Source organism: Seriola dumerili, unplaced genomic scaffold (genome assembly GCF_002260705.1).
Source record: "Seriola dumerili isolate Sdu_G_001 unplaced genomic scaffold, Sdu_1.0 BDQW01000110.1, whole genome shotgun sequence".
NCBI classification, from domain to species: domain Eukaryota; kingdom Metazoa; phylum Chordata; class Actinopteri; order Carangiformes; family Carangidae; genus Seriola; species Seriola dumerili.
The window spans coordinates 13,298,171-13,318,090 of NW_019174365.1; the positions used below are offsets into that span (position 1 = coordinate 13,298,171).

Here is a 19,920-nt window from a genome sequence, read left to right on the forward strand (position 1 = left end):
CTCTCACGTTCTCAAAACCCAAAGGAGCACACACACACACACACACACACACACACACACACACACACACACACACACACACACACACACACACTGCTGTCATCATCTGAAGATTAAGTAAACATTTACAATCTGACATCACTGACAAACTCTCTTCCTCTATTTATGCACAAACACACAAAAAGCTGTCGCACAAATCTAGTGTCTCTCTAAAGGTCTAACACACACACACACACACACACGCGCACACACAAACATACAAACACACACTCACACACCTGTCGTGTCAGCTGTTGTCAGATGGGAAAAAGTCTTTAGCAACAGAAACAATGGCTGGTGTCCCTGTTAGCAACACACACACACACAAACACACACACACACACACACCAAAACCTATCACCCATTACAAGTTCATTTTGTTCACAGTCTGCCAGTCACACACACATACAATTCACATGCCAAACACACAAAGTTCACAGTCAGGCCAGCCAAAACAACTGTGTGTGTGTGTGTGAGTGTAAGTGTGTGTGTGTGTGTGTGTGTGTGTGTGTGTGTGTGTGTGTGTGTGTGGGGCAGACAGCTGGCCGTTCAGGCTCACACATGACAGCGACTGATACAGAAAAATAACTGCGTCGTCTTCCTCTCTCTCCTCTTCTCTCCTTTGTCTCTCCATCTGTTTCCTCTGTCTCTCTCCTTCTCAGTCTCTCTTCCCTCTTCCTCTCTGCTTTTCTTGCCTCTGATTTCATCCATCCTTCCCCTCCTGTCTCTCTCTCTGATGGCTTAAACTTAAACTCATTCTCTCATCTCTCCATCACTGTTATTCTTTCTATTTATCCATTTCATTTTCTGTTTCTCTCTCTTCCTCTCCCTGTCTCTTCAAATTTATTTCAAAAGGATGAACATAATTGAAAACAGTATTTCCAGCAACTTTTACAATGACATAAGGGACTTCAGGTGTTTTTGTATCTCTTTTACAGTAATCTAATATAGTTATTTAAATGTAACTATTGATTTACATTCAACAGTCATGAAATATAAGTTTTATTTTATATGTACATACAGTATATGTAAAAATTTTATATGAAACCTATTAGAAATTGGAACAATGCCATATATTGACATATGTATCCAGCCTATACAAATATATAATGTTAATGTATGTATTTTTATATTGAAGACATATGGTACATAAATATATATCCATCCCAAAGCCTGTCAATATATGCTGATATTAAAATGACGTCCAAACATCTCAGACCATTTTCCCAGAATGATAAGATAGACATTTCTTAAATTAAACAAATAGATATATGTATATGTGTGTATATGTATATATATATATATATATATATATATGTTAGGGTTTTATATATTACATATGTTGCAAGTATATGTGTTCTATGTAAAAATAGCAAATAGATATTTCTTAATATATGTACAAATTTTACTATGGGTATTTCATATATTTTATAAACTTATATCTTCATATATCCAGAGGTTGTATATGTGTTATGATAATATATCCCCATATAGGTGACATATATGGTGACATCACTCTTGATGTAGTGACATATATGTCACATATTACATTTCTGTGTGGGATGACTCCTGAGAAAAAAAAGTAAGAATTTTCCCTCTACACTTCAATCAATCAATCAATCAATCAATCAATTAATCAATCAATCAGTCAAACATTATTTGTATATCACTTTTCATACTGGTTAGTGTAGTTTGCTTCACAGATGACTGATAAAGGATCAATTGAATAAGAAAGCTGACAATGAGACACAATAAAATAGATTCAAAAATCTATAATCACATTAGCAAACAAAAAAACATAAGACAAAAATGAATAATGAAACAACAGATTAAACGGAATGAAATACAATTTACAACATGGATACAATAAAATAAATTGAGTAATGACTAAAAACCATATTTAATTAAAAGCCAGACTGAACACATTTGGAGTTTACGTTTAAACATTTCCGGCTGCTCTCAGGTCCTTGGGGAGATTGGTTCAACGGCTTGGGGCATAAAAGCTAAAAGCTGCCTCACCAAAGGTTTAAGTCCTGATGGTTAATGGACCATGCTTTATGAATACTGTGGGTATCTATGATGGAAGCATGGTTGACTTCTTAGGAGCAACAGAGGAAATGGTATAGGAAATGTTAGTCGACATAGTTTACCATAATAAAAACATAAACAAATCATTGAAAATAAGCTGAAAAAATATATGAATGATATATGATGATATCTCTGTGTGTCTCTCTCCAGAGCCTGCCTGGCCTCTCGTGACCCATACTGCATCTGGCTGCGGACTGGGAGCTGTGCCAACATGGCGCCGGGTTTCAAGTACGTGTCACTTCCCTTTCTTTCCTTCTTTCTCGTTCTCTCTGTCACTCCTTCTCCCTCTCTTTTCTTTTCTTTTCTTCCCTCTGAGCCGTCATCAATCTGACAGCTCATAAAGCTCTGACGGCTCCGCTCATATATCTGCCGCGGCGAGCGAAGGGTCATATATCTGAGAGATGTAAATCCATGATGCCTTTCACACTCGCCGCCACAGTAAAAGGATGGATGGCGATATGTAATGGGAACAAATGTTAAAAAGGATGTCAGCGGGAATGTACTGCATGCACTTTGTTGGTATAAATCTTTAAGTTATAAAAGTTTGTCGACTCACAATCAGGCTCAGTTTGTTCTGAGTAAACATCCAGGAAACAGATCGGGAACATTCTCTTGATTACCCCTTTAATTAGTTTCAAGATACTTTTTCCACCTTATCTGACCGTATCCGTGAACTGAACAAAATGACCGTAAATAACTGTATCAGTGGCCACTTTATTAGGTACATCTTTCTAGTATGCGGTGGGACCCTCGTTCCCCAAAGACACCTTTGCATTCTTGGTGTCGCAGATTCAATTTCTCGCTTGTTATCTGCGTTGACTTGATCGCGTCACATGATCTCTACAGACTTGTCGGGTGAACATTCATGCGGTCGATCTCCCGCTCTGGAGACTGGGGAGGCCACTGTCACGTTCATGAAATCAGTTTGAGATGACTTAAGTTTAGTGACATGGAGCGTTATCCTGCTGGAAGTAGCCATTAAAAGATGGTGAACAGTGGCCATAAAAGGATGGACATGGTCAGCAACAATGCTCAGATGGACTGTGGCATTCAAACCATGATTAATTGGTACTAAGGGCCCGAAGTGAGTCAAGAAAACCTTCCCCTACCATCTGCTGCCTCAGCAGAACTCCAGATCCATCAAACCAGGTTACACTTCTCAAAACGTCAACTGTCAAGTCTGGGGTTTGTCTGCAGGACTGCTGCTCACTATGGTCTTTAATGTTCATGCGCGTCTCTGTAAATGCTCGACCTTGCTTTTCTTAGATACTCAACTCACCTCATCACTAAAGAGAAGTCATTTATTTCTTCTCATTTGTTACAAACCTCTTGATCACACTTTATGCACTTTAATCCGAGTTTCTGCCACATGATTTTCTTACTGGGAAATATTTTGGACATCTTGTGCATCATGTATTCAGAAACTGAGCCTTATAATGAGCCGTCAGGACTTCTGTAACTTTGTGATGTCACAACAAAGCAGTCACCGCTCTCAGCCATGCCCCAAGCCCCGCCCACCTGGCCCCACCATCCGATTTGGTTTCTCTGAGTGATTACCTGAAATATGCTATATTTTTATTGGATCACTTAGAAAACAGAAGACAGACCCAGAGCCTCTCCCTTCATATCATTTCACAAGGAAAAAAAAAAAATGGATGAATGACATCATTTCAACAAACCTGAACCCTTGAGCCAAGTTATTTTCTATCCAAAACCACTGCAATGTTGAGTGTTCCCATTAGTTTTAATGCTGCATACCAACACAGTGTATATCAAAGTCAACAATCAGACTGAGACTGTTGAGTCACAAACACTCAGAAGGAGATGAGTCATGTTGTTTTTTCTCTGCTCTATAAATAATTGGTTTGATAGTTAAAGGAAATTGTTGACTCTCATCAGCAGAACAAACAGGAAGTGTCTCTGTGTCTACCTGCCCGAGGTTTTACATCACAGTCAGACGAGAGGAAACTTTCATCATCTGGAAAAGAAAAAAAAAAAAGATACGTACTCTTAGGAGACGTCTCCACCACAGAGAAGCGGTTTCAGAGTCTGGCAGACGGCCGGCATGCCGAGCGTTTGCGCTCAGCTGGTTCTTCATGTGCGCTTCTGATCTGCAGATCACACAGCTGACGTCCCTCCAGTGTCACTACAGGTGACATGCTTCATTTCAGACGGGGCAGCAGATGCTGCAGCAGCCGGGCAGGGATGTTGAGAGAAAAACTGCTGCACATAAAGACTCGTGTTCAAGGACAAGAGTTCATCCTGCTGCTTTTCAAACATCTTCAGGGTCATTCAATTGTTCATTTGACTAGTAGAGTGCATTGAAGTGAACTGATGATGCTCATTTTGTTGGGTAGCGACCTTCCTGCGGTTATTTTTGTTTAATAACCATCTGCCTGGCTGCTGTGAGATCAACACATTTTTTAAACACTTTCATTTATTCAGTGAAGTTTCACTGACAGCGTGGCTCTCTTAACCGCATCTTTTATCCACCCCTGACAGCTGCCCAGTACAACCAGTCTGACCTGCTTGTCACTGAGTGGCTCCACTGGAGCAGTGGGCTTTAAAGGCCTTGCTCAAGGACAGCTCGGTGATGGTAATGAGGGAGGGGCAAGTATTTTTCCTCCGTGAAGGTTTTCTTTAAATGATCTTCTTGATATACCTTTAAACTCAAGAGGTTCCTGGATTATATGATAATCCTGTGGCTTTACATCATTGATTCCCCAGGAGAGGCATACTACACATCAGGATCCTGAACTCAAGTCGTGTCGTCTGACTTTCATGAGACTGTGTCACTGTGGTTCATAAACTTTGAAATAGGAAGTGTTTGAATATTTACTCACAGGGTGGTGGGAAGTTTTCTTGGAAACTCCTAAAATAGAAAAACCAACATTAATTCACACCAAGTGAAAAAGATCCTTTCTGCCAAAGTCAGTACAAATAATGTAAAATCAAAGATGGCTCAGGATGTGCTGCTCAGCCAGAAGCTGTTAGAGTAAAACTACTGAATAAACCCTGTCTGACCATTCAACCTAAAGCCCGGAAAGTATCGCCGCTATTTGGGCCAATATGGTCGTTAAAGCACAATACGACCTGATCACATCCGTCGTATCTTGGCAGTTAGATCAGCAGCAGAAAGTCTTGTCTGAGGAAGTGGTGTCCAGGTGGACCTACTAATTTTATTAGTATTCATTAGTGAGCTGGACTTTTTCCCTGTATTCACAGTTTAAAACGTTGACTCTGACGCCCACTCGTGTTTTGTTTTTGTTATCATTCTCCTGATTTGATGGTTTCAGGGTCTCAGCTGTTCTGTGGTTCTTCTCCTCCTGTGAGGACAGTTAGGTTCAAAATGAGCCTGTTTGGTGTTGCAGAGGCCTTTTACTTCTCACAGCGGCTGTCTGTTTTATTGCTAATCACACACACTGGTGTTGTGATTCTCTCAAATAGAACAAACAATATTTCTCAAGCTAACGCTCCCTCAGTTTCCTGTCTTTGTATGGCTAATGTTTAATATAACATCATCCTGAGCTCCTCCCTCTGACATTAAGCTGGCTAAATGTGTCTGAAGGAAGACAGATGATGTGACTTGTCACTCAGTCTGGGTCAGGTTGAGCTGAAACTTTCTTTAGGAGCCAGGCAACATTATATTTGTGTCCAGATCAGAGCTGGAGATCTTCTATTGAGTCTGTGGGATGCAAACGATCATTTAAGACTACTGAGCACCTTAAATAACTCCACACTTTACTATTGTATAGTCTATTATCGAACCTGCGCTTTTTGTAAGTTTTGCTATTGCTACATAGCTAACTTTAGCATTGTTAGCATTAACAGCATCAAACTCCATTCCTTTACTCACCATGAGCTGTCTTTTGAGGTGGAAATCAACCCTCTAGTTTTGCTTTTTGTCACTTCTTCTACTGAAATTAGCATGCTAACCAGCTAGCCTTGGTCCGACTCGTCCATCTCGACACTTTCCGATGCTGAGTCACTGTAGCCCCCAGTGTGTCCTGAAGAAGCAGCTGTTCAGAGGATGTATTGTAGCCTCTTGTCTTGTAAACACAACAATGGTTGAAGCTCTTGGAAGGACTGGTAACTAAGCTGCTGTTAATGCTAACGTTAGCTACGTAGCAATAGCAAAACTTTCAGATCACTCCTTTAATACATAAATATCCCACTGACAATAACTCATGATGTCTAAAAGGTCTAGAACACAACAAGAGAAAGAAATGTAGGGCTAATCTCTGAGTCAGTAGGTGATGTTCAGACCTCTTCCATGTTCTTTTAGCTCTTGACAGTTTGAGTTAACTGTCATGTGAAATATCTTCATGTCACAACAACAACATCCTCTTATCCTCTTTGTCTTTTCCTCTGCTCTGTGAGACCTGATGCTTGTTTTTACAACATACATGTGTTCATACATTAGGACCCTGTGATGTGGTTAGTTAATCTGTGCTGCAGCAACAAGAGAAAACCGACTCTCAGTGTGGCTGTCGACCTGCAGGAGTTTATAACTGATGATATTTACAGATGAGGAGGCTGCAGACGCTCCGCAGCTCACCGAGGATTAAAACAAGTCCTCCCCCAGGAGGCAAATATGAAAATAATATCACTTCGATTTGCACGGGGAGAAAGGGAGTGGAGGAATGGAAGAATAACCCACGCTTCGGCCGCAGATCGATTGTCATGAAGTGCTGTGGAGTGGGCGCGAGCTACCTGACACTTTTGAGTTATTGATTGGAAGGTGGCGCGAGGGAACACGTTTGATTTCACAAGCTACTAGCTGCAGTGTGTGTGTGTGTGTGTGTGTGTGTGTGTGTGTGTGTGTGTGTGTGTGTGTGTGTGTGTGTGTGTGTATGCTGCTAAAATCTCATCTTGTCTCAGCATATTGATGGACTCTAGCATAGAAACTCGGGGGGATTTCATCTTCAGGCTCGACTCTCATGTCTTGAATTTAGAGTCAAAGCTGAAAGCTTCTGGGAGTATACAGGAGCAGAAATTGTGTTTGTGCAGATGTAGAGTTAAAGTGTGTTATGACAATAATTACAGGGTTTACCTAGTCGCATAACTAACTGAATGTCTACTGGTGTCTGTGTACAGAGCAGCCCAGCAGGATGTGGATGGAGACGATTCATTGTTCATGATGTTCAACAAATGAGAAAGTCAGGACTCAAGGTCACTGACATGACACAGAGGTCATGGCCTTGGTGATATTTCTGGAAATCGATTGTTATGAAGACAAAGCTCCAACACAATAGAGCCAAAAGCTGCGGTTCCTCTAATGACCACTAGAGGGTGGTTCCAAAAGTAAGTCAATCCCGATAAACTCCCATGTGAAAATGTCCAACTTTTCATCAGAATGTACATGTTGTACAGCCTGGTACAAAAAACAGTTTTGGTCTCTACAACAAATTTCCTTCTTCATGACTCAACTGTTTACATTTAATCAAGGCTTTAAGTTATGTATAATGGAGGGTGTGGCCAGTTTGAGTGACAGGTGGGTGGCTGAATGCTTGCCACAGTTATTAAACCAGCATGCACCGAAGTCTCTGCTCTGCACATGCCCCACCTCTTTGCCCATTTTTGGATTAGATAGTCAGACACCGCCAAGATGGAGGCGGCGGAGCGGCTCACTCTGAGCTTCAAAACCGTTCTTCAGAAGCCTGTTGGTGACGTTACAGAGAATACGTCCATCTTCATATGCAGTCTATGATAATGAAATTTGACATTTGTGATTATATACTGTATGTTACACATGTTGGGTTGTTGATGCTGATTCTACTGTGTTCAGGCTCCAGACCAGACTGTAGAGATGTTAACATTTACTGAGCATATATTGAAATAGTTCAATGATTAAACAACATGTGCCTTGTTTTTAATAGTGAGAAAACTGTACAGAGATTTGTTGGTAGCTCTGTCAGCAGTGAGTTGGTAAAGGTGGACCCCTTCAGTCACAATGAAAACTATTATTACTGAATGGAAACATGTTGAATATAAATAGTGAAGTGTCAAAGATGTCTGGATTTTAATTTAGAAGATTTCATCATTTTGAGCTGAACTGATCTCAGTCTGCTGTCACTCTCCCGCAGCTTCAGTGTGAGTCTGATTTATTTTCTGATTTCTCTTGTTTTATGAATCGACTTTGTCTCTGCGCTTCAACACTTCCATCAAATATGAACCCAATCAATGTCAGGCACAAATATTGCAGCAGGCGTACATAATCCCAGAGCTGATCTCAGCTCAGTCTGAATGTGATGTCCTCCTCGGGACGACAGCTCTTTACAATCGACTGTCTTCTTTTCATACGTCTCTCCACGTGGATCGATAGCTCACCGAGCCTCAGGGGGCTTTTCTTTTCGCACTCTGCATATCTGAGTTTTGGTCGAGACATCTGGTTGGTTAAAGTCAAAGCTGGTTAACACAGAGCTGATTAGGAATTGTATATGCTCTTTTCCCCCGCAAATGACTGTTGAAGAAACTTTTTAGATTGTGAGCAGTCAGTTAACTGATGTTGTAGAAGCAGTCGTCTCTTTGACGAGTTTTTACTGGGATTATGAGTCTGGTACGAAGGGAGGGAGTGATCACAGACACAAAAAAGACTGAGAGTGGAAACTACGGCCTGCTTCCATGAAGTTAATCAGGAAATGATGAAGTTAACACTGATTTTGTGCCGCCTTGCAGCATCATGAGAACTGAAAGAGTGAAGAAGGAGGTGGAAGAGATAAAAGTAAGAAAGGAAAGGATGGAAGGAAGAGGGACGGAAGGAAAGGGAGACTAGAGATGATCTTAGATGATAAGGTTCAATGAAGGTTGTAGGCTTAAACTAGTGAAAATATACACCTGTCAGCTCCTAAAATACAGTGTTTTGCTGCAGCAGAGACAACCATTTGTGTCTAATAAAAACGTATGCTCAGGATTAGGGGGTTTAAAGCCTGGAGAGGAATCTATTCATCGCTGTAATTGGTGGATTCACTCACAGACGCAGAGTAAATGGCACAGCTTTAAAGTAGGGTTGAACTTCATGGTGTTGACTAATAGCAGGCTGTCTCTACAGCGCCGACCTCTGAGGGAACCAAGAGTCCAAAACGCAGGAAGCTGTCGCAGCTTTTTAGCTGCGGTGCACAACCTTTAAGTAGCTGTTACAGCCCGGCTCTCGAGGGGAGAAAGAAGGGATATAAAACTTTTGATGAAATACAGTTATTTATTTTATGGAGTGGTCATTAAGTGACAAAAAAAAAGAGGCAAACTATGAAGGAAAGAGGCTTTGGGTGTCGATTATAGCTCTCTCTAAACGACAACAAAACTAGCTCAAAACCAAAACCAAAACCCCTGCTCCAAGTGTGTGCCTGCGTGTGTGTGTGTGGGCTGCGCGTGTGTGCCTGCGTGTGTGTAAACCTGACCCGGTCCCCAAATGGTTCAGCGCGCGTCACTTTTCACATTAAGTCAGAAATCGAGCCTGTGCATCTGTTGTAGATGGGCCACGAATGACTGACAAGTGTAGCTCATCATGATGGAGCTACATCCTCTGCACTGGTCGTCCCTCCAGTCAGGGTCTCCAGGAAGTGAGAAGGGCAGTGTTTCGGTATCAGGACCCGTCTCACGTAGGGGACCACACTCCTTATATTCTAGTCTACTCACCCTTCGCCACTGCCGGAACTACTTTTCAAGTCTGTGTAAAAACAAGAGTCAAATGCCGACCTGTACATTGAAGCAGGTTTTGCTTACTGGAATCATTCCTGTAGTTCACACTGGAGAGTAGAAGATCCTTTCCTAAAGAGATTTCAATGTAAGTGATGCATACAGAAACCCTGAGAGGCAAGTACATGTATTTATTTATTGATTTTGGTGAGGATTTGTTTTTGTAATACTTATTTCTCCTTGAAAGGCAAGTGATTTTTTTTTTCTTTTTTCCTTTTCTTTTTTTCTGGAAAAAAACATGAATGCTATTAGTTTTTAAACTGGGGTAGTGGTACATTACAGCCTGTGGTGGCCAAAATGAGTATTACAAAATAGATCACCCTGTAAAATCCTGAAAATAAATGAATAAATAAATAAATAAATAAGTGAAAACCACAGCTGCTCTCAGAATTTGACATATGATTATTTTTCCACAGCACCTTTTGGCCGAAATGAGTGTTACAAAAACAAACACTTCCTCACCAAATCTTCACCAAAATAAATAAATAAGTAAAAGAAATCCTTACAATATTTATTTATTTTTTTCCACTTGCCTCTCAGGGTTTTCATAATATCCATAATGCACCATCCTTGTTCTGTGTAAAACTATTTTCCAAAGATTATCTGAAGTAGAGTTAGTCACATAAAGTGGAGACGTTCCAAAGTTACAGTCTGATAAGTACAAACCTTCCTCTTTCTGTCTCCACAGTGTTTCCTTGTTGAGCTGCAGTCGAGGGACAGTGACACAAAGAGGGAATCTAGCTGTGAAAAGTTTGCATTATAGAAATAGGCAGCAGTGACAAGGGTTCAGATTGAGGTATTGCTTCATTTCAATGGCTCACAGACACTTTGGAAACTGATGAAATTCTCATGACGTCATTATTTCTCAAACCTGGGCCACGGCCCTGAAAATCGACTTCTTCTTCTTCCTCGCCTTCTGTCCACACGGAGCACTGATGGAGTTCTGCTCCATCAGTGCTCCATCAAATGACGGTTTTGATGATGAAGGAGCAGAAGTTTCGTTCTGCTCGACTTCATTTACTCCTGAACCCCAACGTCTCAGTTCAAGTGGAAAACTGTTGAAAAGGGGAAGCAAGACGCCGTTGAAATGCCATTTTCTCCAGACTTCCGAAAATCACACACACACACACACACACACACACAGGAAACAATAATATCTATGGTGGCATCAGTCATCAAAAGACACACAACTGGCATTTTTAATACAAACAAGAGCAGAGCTCAGAAGGAGCAAAGAGGAGCTGCAGAAAGATTAAAATGGACAGGATGAGCTGGTGGAGATAAAAAAAAAAAAAAAAACAGACGAGGAAGGAAACGAAGAGGAAGGCAAAGATGTGATGCAAGAGGTGGAAAGGAAGGAGCAGCAGAGCGAAGATGAGAGACGCAGAATTACAAAAAAAAAAGAAAAAGATATCTGTGTCAGAGAGTTAAAGGAAGAGGAAGTAAAACAAGTAGGAAGACACAGTCAGACAGGAATGTCAGTTTATTCTCTTCTCAGGTTTGGATGCTGTTCTGCCTCAATTGGTGTTGAAGTGATGTAGAGTTTAATTTGGTTTCGCTCAGCTCTGGCTTTGATGAATTGGCTTTGACTTGGAGCTTCAGAGCTTTCACCGTCTTCAGAAGTGAGCAGGTTTATAGATTACGGCTTTCTCATCTGCTGTCGTAGCATTTGCACCCTGCCCTTTCTTTCAGTTATCAGAATGTCAGACCTGTCTTCTGCAAAATACCTTCATATGTTACCAATGTGCTCTGCCAAATGCTATAAGTAACATGTTAGTCTGTAGGCTGGGGGTATGAGCCTGCCTTTGGACGCCTATTTCAGGTAGCTTCCCCTTATTGTTACCGTTTTCAAAATCCAAGCCTCCAAACTAGCGGCCTACATGCTGGAAAAATAAAAAGTTTTGCCGCCCAAGACGATTGGTTTAAAGAAATGCAAAGCAGCCAGTGTTTTTTTCCCCCCAATAGCAGAATGATGATGGGTGAGAAGGTCCTCCTGTAAAAAAAACTAGCTCATAGGTCGTCTGTGCAGCAGGTTATTGTGACCCATAATTACGTTTTGCTGTGAGGCGACGTCTATTGGCCGCAGTAATTACGACAGGAGCAAAGGGGAAAGTGCGGTGATGTAGCGTAAAGAGCGACAAAGTCCACGTCAGGAGGAGGTTGCGGTGGATGGATGGGTCAACAAAACACATGTGAATATGACACAGCAGAGCGGTGTGTGGTTCCCATGTGAAAACAGCTGTTTGTATTGTAACCATGACAACAAAGATCATATAATATTGAGAAAGTTCTTATTTTAACCCAAGTTATGATTTTTTTCCTAAACCTAACCAAGCCATGACCATTATTATAGTAACCATGGCAACGGAGGTAGGTGCACCTCTGTCTGTACAGTCTGTGTGTTTATTATTGTAACCATGACAGCTGAGGTCGGGTGCGCCCGCTGCCGTAACGGGCGCTATTTCAGGAGACACTCCGATGGGTCGTATCAGAAGGTTGAAAAAGTTCAGGTTGGAGGAGTCGTTGGGATCGGGGCAGACAGAACATTCTCCAGCACCTCACTCAAAGTGCAGCCGAGGCTGATGGGAACGTCATCAGTTCTGCAGGTATTCGGTCAGAAACCGGAGTGTTGGACAAAGTCAAACGTGACCTGATGGTGGCGCTAGAGGATAGAAGATCAGAAAAGTTACTACAGTTGATCCTGAGGGGGAAAATGAACATCTGATCATCACAATCCACCCAACAGCTGCCAAGACCACTGCTGCTAATTTCCATGTGAAATTCAATTGAATAAATTAAAAGACCACACTTTCCAGTTTGATCTTGAGAGAAGGAAAATTGAAGCTGAACCTTTGTCCTCCCCGATCTAAACACATTCAGCAATGTAAGTTTAATTTCCTCGAAGACCAACAGTGGAATCATCCAGACAGCACGAGGGCCAAAAGTCAGAGCCTAACTGCAGGAGGATGATATTACATTGCCCACAGAGCGATCATGTGAGGAGGAAAAGTGAAGAGAAAAGCGAGCAAAGGAGAAAAATTAGTCCAAGCAGGGAGATGGAAAGGACTTATGCGTGAGAGCATTATTAGAGCGAGTGGAGCAGAAAGATTGGAGAGAAAGGGTTCAGCGGTGAGAGGCCGGCCACGTGAGTGACCTCCCTAAAGAGAAAAATCACTTTAGTCCCTTTTTTCAAACGAAATCTGCCACACTGACCACCCACTAAAAAGTCTAAAAGGTTCAGAGTAATTCGTCAGCAGACATCGTTGCCTTTAATAAACATCATAATGTCTTGTAACCCGTGTGTGTTTGTTACGTCACAGAGGCTGATGGGAGAGCAGGCAGCGTTCGCCCTGTGTGCTCGGCAGTGGAGCGGAGGAAAGTTTGACCAAGTTTGGTGATTATCCTCTATTAGCGTCAGCCAAGATCACATCGCAGCCGCGCTCGTCTCAGCAGCCCCTCGTCCTGCATCTGATCCGCCGCGGTTAGCATCAAAACCTCAGACACAATACAGTCCATCACAAGTTCCTGTCCCGCAGCCGCAGCATCCTCAGGAGAAAAACACGAGGCTCAGCTATAACTGCACAGATTTACTGCAGATCACTCGTTCATCAGGGCGTTCACAACATTTGATCATAATTGACATCCCTAATATCACATTATAAGGCTCCAGTCGTGGAAAGTTTAATTCACAAAAATGTAAAAACAAAGAATCTGCAGGTTTACAAAAGCACAGAAAGTGTTTCTGTCTTTTCTTAGATTTTCTACTTTGTAATTTCAATTATTTAACTTCATTCTTTTTTTTCCCCCACAAAGAAATCTCATTTATCATCTTTGAACCTCATCATGCATGCCATCATCTAGAAACATCCCTGAAGTTTTAAACTCACAGCACACGTTGGACTTAGTTCATCATTTATACGACGGTCATGGATTTTTACAAAGTGCAGTTTATTCTTGGTGTTTTGTTCAGACTCTGTCAGAGTTTGTGATGGGTGTAGATTTTATACTTTATACTATAATCAATACTTGAACTGTTTCCAGTGCTCACACTGGAGCCAGCGCTTGAAATGTCATCTTTCAGCTTTTGCTCAAACTGAGACAGAACCTCCTCACAGACCTGCACCTTTACATTAATCTGATGTCAGTTTAACATGTCGGTGTCTATGACATAAAAGCCACAGCTGCCGTCAGACTGTCAGACCTGAAAGCTGAACGCAGTCTGATTAATGTAGCAGAATTTAACATGCGGGGGGGGGGGGCATATCTTGTATCACCCTCTAACACCATGTAATAAACATATTATCTCACTCATTATCTGTTATGCACAAAATCAGTTTAATAAAGTAGGAAACACTGTGAAAAGGCAATTTCAAGCCTTTGAAGAGACAATTCTCACTCTCAGTAGAGGTTAAAAAATACAATAATAGTCTGACCATCATCCTCTCTGTGTGTTTCCAATGGTCACTCGAACCAGCTGCATGGATAGATAACACATGAATATCCAGCCCAACGTTTCACATGCAGCATGAGTCCCTTAACATAACTTAAATATAACCTAATATGACATAAAATGATGTAAAGTAATCTAACCTAACGTAATATGATGTAACATATTGTATTGTAACGTAGCATAACATAACGTGTTGTAATGTGACGTAACGTAACTTACATGTAACCTAATGTAGCACAATATAACGTATAGTATCATATTGTAACATAGCGTAACATAAAGCAATGTAACGTATCATAACCTCCTCTGTCTGAATGAAGAAAATCATCACTTTTACAGAAGGGCATTTGAGCCCATGTGGTATGTGCCCTCACCATTCAGCCATCAGGTTGCCCGGGTGATGAGTTTTAACCAAACCTATTCTGGATTAGCAGACTTTTTGACTCATATGTAACCAGAGCAACTATACCGGGGCCTTCAGGAACCAATCAAACGTCTCTAGCAAACAACCCGAGTGTAGAAAAGCACCAGAGTCTGAGCTCAGTGCAGCTGATGGAAGCATAAATACATAACATTTTGTAAAAGGCAGAGATATTATTCAGAGCTCCACTGAAGTGAGTTTAGCTCCTCAGACTTCTGCTGATAAGCGGAAGACTTCCTCCTGGGAGAAACAGAGAGATGGAAAGATGGATGGAAAGAGTTGGACAGGAAAGGGAAGTTTAACTGCTCACCGAACTTCAGCTGAAGGGAGAGAGAGAGAGAGGAAGGTGCAGAAAGTAAAAAAAATAAAGAAGAAGAGAGAGGAGGAGGAGGTAGAGGGAGATACAGATGGAGAAAAAAAGGAGGAGGAAGAAGAGGAGGGAAAGAAGAGAGACAAATAGACAGGGTCCACAGGAGAACACCAGATGGACTCGGTAGTCGTGGCAGCAAGGCAGCCGTTTCCCTAGAGACCGCCTGGGTTTGTGTGTATGTGTGTGTGTGTGTGTGTGTGTCTCTGAGACCGTGGGTGTGCACTGTTTAGGTTGATCCAGAGGCAGGACGACAGCACACACACACACACACAGAGAGAGAGAGAGAGAGCGAGAGAGAAGCAGATAAAGTGACAAAGTGATGCTTGTGAAAAATGAATACGCACCTTCTCTAACAGCTGATGGAGACTGACGGAGATGAAAACAAATGGCGGCTTTAACTTTTACAGACAGCAGAGACCTTCAGACCGTCACTGTGCCTGAATACTTTTCATTGCATTGATTTAACCAGGGAAAGGTCTCACTGAGAGGTTATTCTACAACAAGACATACAGTCACACATCGGAAGAATATACACAATGTTCTGGTGAAATGTGATCAGAGTGAAGATGAAATAAAAGAGAAAAATCCAACTAAGACACTATTCTCATAAATCTGAAATAAAGTAAGAACAATAAGTTCAAAAGTAAAAGTATTGACCAAGAGTTTCCAGATCCTTTAAATTCACCAGCTGTGAGCAGCTCTGACAGTTTCAGGTCCTCCTTCCATTGTTCCAGGAGAAAGACAGCTCTGTCCCGACTGAACTGACACCTATAATCACAAAGGTGAAAATATGAAACAAAAACTGTGCATAAATCCACATCTAATATATTTGAAAACACTGGTTCACTGAAATAGAATCTGAAAACTTAAACCTGCACTAACTGATTCACACAGCACTGACGTAACATCACCTTTTAAGTTGATATGATGAAACACCCATTGTTCTTGTAACACATACATACACACTTCCAGACACACACACACACACACCAGCACTTCCATTCAAATGAACAGGCCATTTTCTCTTTCTGTGTCTCATTGTAACACCTATTATTCCTTCATCGTGTTCACTCAGCCCAAACCTCTTACCTGCATGGCTTTAATAACATCACCGAATCTCACCTGTGTGGGTGTAAAGCGCCCGCTGCTGTCTCATTGGACCTTCAGGACTAAGTTTACGACTGTTACCGGTGCAGGGATATTGCTGCTGTCAGGTTTTAACTCATCTAAATAACCGTTTGGTGCCTCAAGAGCCGAGTTCAGCGAGAGCAGCGGGAAATGAGGAGCTTCACTCCTCCATACCTCATCACGGTGTGCTCAGAGTTGTTTAAACAGAGCAATCTACTGTTACTGAGCAGCATTGAATTCAATGAAATTAAATGAGTTGTGTTTCAGCAGAATCATTTCATCGGTGACTTTAATCTTCCACCTGCAACATCACTGACACGGCTCTTAGTTTATAGTGAGTGGTTCATTTAATGAGCTGGCCTTTGAGTCCCAGTCTGAGGCAAGTCTCAGGTCATTCGAGCCAAGACAGACAAGTCCGAATCAGTTTCAAGTCATCAAAGAGAAGTTAATGGTGATTTGATTCTCAAGTCTCAAGTCAGTTAAGACGAGACCAAACCGAGTCTCAAGTCAGTCTATCAAGTTTTAAGTCTTTGCAGACAAGTCTCAAGTCTTGCCCCCCCAGTCTCAGTTCCCATATCAAGTATTTCGAGACAAGTCTTAGGTCAGGTCTTAAGTCATTTATGTCTCAGGTTACAAGTCATTCATGCCACGTCCAAATCATGCCACCGAGCCATGCAGTCTGAGTCAAGTCTCAAGTCATTCAAGATTCTTCTTAACTCCTTTGAGTCTGGCCCACATCAGTCAAGTTTAAAGTCTTTGAGAGTTTTAAGTCATACAGGGCAAGTTCAAGTCTCAGCCTCAGTCTCAGTCTCATTTGATACAAGTCTTATGTCAAGTCGTAAGTTTTAAGTCATTTAAGTCTCAGCTCTTAAGTCTCAAGTCAAATCAAGTTCTAAGTCTTTCAGAGCAAGTCTTAAGTCAAGTCTCAAGTCATTCAAGATAAGTCCAAATCTGGTCTTCTTAAGTCAGTCAAGATTAAAGTCTTTTAGGGCAAGTCTTCATTCAAGTTTTAAGTCATTAAGTCCAAAACAAGTCCAAGTAATTTGATAGAAGTCTTACTTCTAGTCTTAAATTTCCATTTCATTCATTTAAGTTTCAAGTTTCCTTCTTCAATTTCTTTGGTCATTCAAGATAGTCAAGTCTTAAGTCTTTTAAACCTAAAGGACTGTGGTGATAGATTTAATGACATCTTTGAGAAAAAGTTTCAAAGACTCTTCATAACTGAGGAGACGGAGGCCATTATCAGCAAGAGGGCTGACATCAGAGCCAAACAACCTGCTTATTAAAACCCATATGTCATTAGCACAAATGCACCGTGGGAGTGCAGAGAAAGTGTAAAGTGTAAATGTTCTGTCTTTAAGTGAAAGCTCCTGCAGCCTTTTATACATTGTAATTACATTTTACAGCCTTTGAAACCTGTCCCCACCTCCTTTGTAGAGTTTCAACGTCGAGAACATAAAAATACAATTCAGCAACAACAGCATCTGATAACTTGGCTGTATTTTATAACCGACTGAGTCTATTTCTGTCCCCTCCTCCGAATCGCTTCCCGCTAGATGAACGAGGCGTTTAGGTGCCCGAGAGGGTTCAGGATTTATAGCCGCTCGCCGTCGCAACAACCTCCTCCTGTTCTCTCCCTTTTTCTCCTCACTTACAGCTCAGCCCACGCTGGTGGAGATGTAGCTCGAGACCGAGGAAAGATGGTGATGGAGAGAGAGAGAATGAGTGATAAGGGAGATAAATATTGAGTGACTGTGGGGGCGGAGGAGTTAGCAAATAAGTGAGGTGGAGGAGAGGTAAATATAGAGTGAGTGAGGAGAGGAAAGCATAATGATTTCATAATAAATCCAAACATGTAGAGTTCATTAAATGTGATCGAAATGTTCCACAGCTCCTGTTGCATAATTCATTTATTCTTTATTGGATTATGTGATCTGTATTTATACTGGTGGGGAAAATCTAAGAGCAGATAGCTGTTGTTTGCTAAAGTGAAAGAAAATGTGAGCTACATGGAAAAAAGTATGCAGACACCTGAATAATTATTCCCCACACATGTGACTGTGGGGGGTTTTGTTCACATTCAGACACATCAGTGATGCTGGTGATGAGTTCTGCTTCACAGCTGCCGTTCGTGTTCGTTCTAAAGGTGTTGGATGGGGGGGGTTGAGGTCGGGGCAACTGTGGCTCAGGAGGCCGAGTGAGTCGTTCACCATTCACAGGGTTGATGGTTTGATCCCCGGCTGCTCCTGTCCACATGTTGAAGTGCAAGACCCTGAACCCTTGACCCAGCACCTTGCAGCGGAGCTCACCAACCATCAGTGTGTGAGTGAATTCCTTATAGACCCGGCTTTCTCAAACTGTTGCCATGAACCCGGAGGAACAGCACTGAGATGTCTGACTGTAAAACACTGTAATACATTTTTCTGAGTATCCCATATCCAAAAAAATGTTTGAATTCAGAATTTAATTTATTTGATCTATTTAAATTAGAATGTCTAGAAGAGCTGTGTCATTAAAGGTCCCATATTTGACCTTATATTCACTTTTCCTGTGTTTCATTTGAAGTGTTGATCCATAAGAAGATATATTTGTGGTTTTAAGAACAAAAACCATCTCAATGTCTCTCTCGGGCTTCTTTCTGGAGCTCTAGTAACAATAGGTTGATCCACCAATCAGACGAGAGCCTCTGAGCCGCTCCTCTGATTGGCTGACTGTTTAATGAGTGATCGAATAAAAATATAGCGGATTTCAGGTAAACATTCAGAGAAATCAAATCCTGCAAGGTTGGATGGTGGGTCCAGGTCGGCGGGGCGTGGGGCACGGCTGAGAGCGGTGGCTGTTTTGTTGTGACATCACAAAGTTACCAAAAGTCCCGTCGGCTCATTTTAGGGCTCAGTTTCTGATACAGGCTGTGTACATTTCTCTGCGGACTGAGCACTTCAATACTTTCACAGTATTAATATGGAGCTTAGACCCGCTTTATAATAAAAAAATGGGACCTTTAAAGGATTTTATCCTATTCATGTGTGTGTGGAGCCAGCAGAAAGTCAGCTGGCTCGGCCGGAGAAGGACTATGGCCCCAAATCTGTGGAACCTTCACGGGAATTAATTAGTTGCTGTCTCGGTAGCCAGTTTTTCTTAATTCATCACGGCTGCCATATAGTTGGAAGCACACTATTTTCATTGTTTAAAATACCTTTGTGTGCTGTGTCATTAGGATTTCCCGTCACTGGAACTAAGGAGGAAAAACAGACCCAGATGAAAAAGTGCTATGTGGACCAGGGCGCCCACATTTATTTCACCGTATGATGCTGAAAAACTGAAGCATTCTTCATGTAACACAGTGCGCATAGACTTACACGCCTCGACAAGTCTAATCATTCCAGTAACTCTCCAAACACAACAATGTGATATTACCACCCACCTCCTTCAGTGATCGGTCGGCTATGTGCAGGTGAGAGAGGAGCCAGGGTGTGCACTGTCCGTGTGAACAGTACGAGCGTCGTCCAGGAGAGACCGTCGGAAAGTGCCCACCCCCCACCCCCAACCCCCACCCCGGGCCTGGCCCGGTCTGCGTTGTCAGGAACCTTTTGATTGCAGCATTGCACCATTGCATCTGCTGAGGTGTGAAAAGGAAACGAAAGAGAGACAAGTTAGATATTAGTGCAGACGGATGGAGGGAGAGTGTGAGGAGGGAAATGGAGAAACAAAGCAAACAAATGAATGGAG

At 41.9% G+C, this 19,920-nt stretch overlaps 1 protein-coding gene across 1 annotated transcript in view; it reads left to right on the forward strand.

Annotated features, from left to right (window-relative positions):
- LOC111223149 (semaphorin-6D-like) overlaps window positions 1-19,920 on the forward strand; it is a 77,030-nt gene that overhangs the window by 23,569 nt on the left and 33,541 nt on the right. Inside the window, exon 15 of the mRNA XM_022747176.1 lies at window positions 2,278-2,355. Coding sequence (XP_022602897.1) covers window positions 2,278-2,355 — 78 coding nt within the window. The remainder of the gene's footprint in view (window positions 1-2,277; window positions 2,356-19,920) is intronic.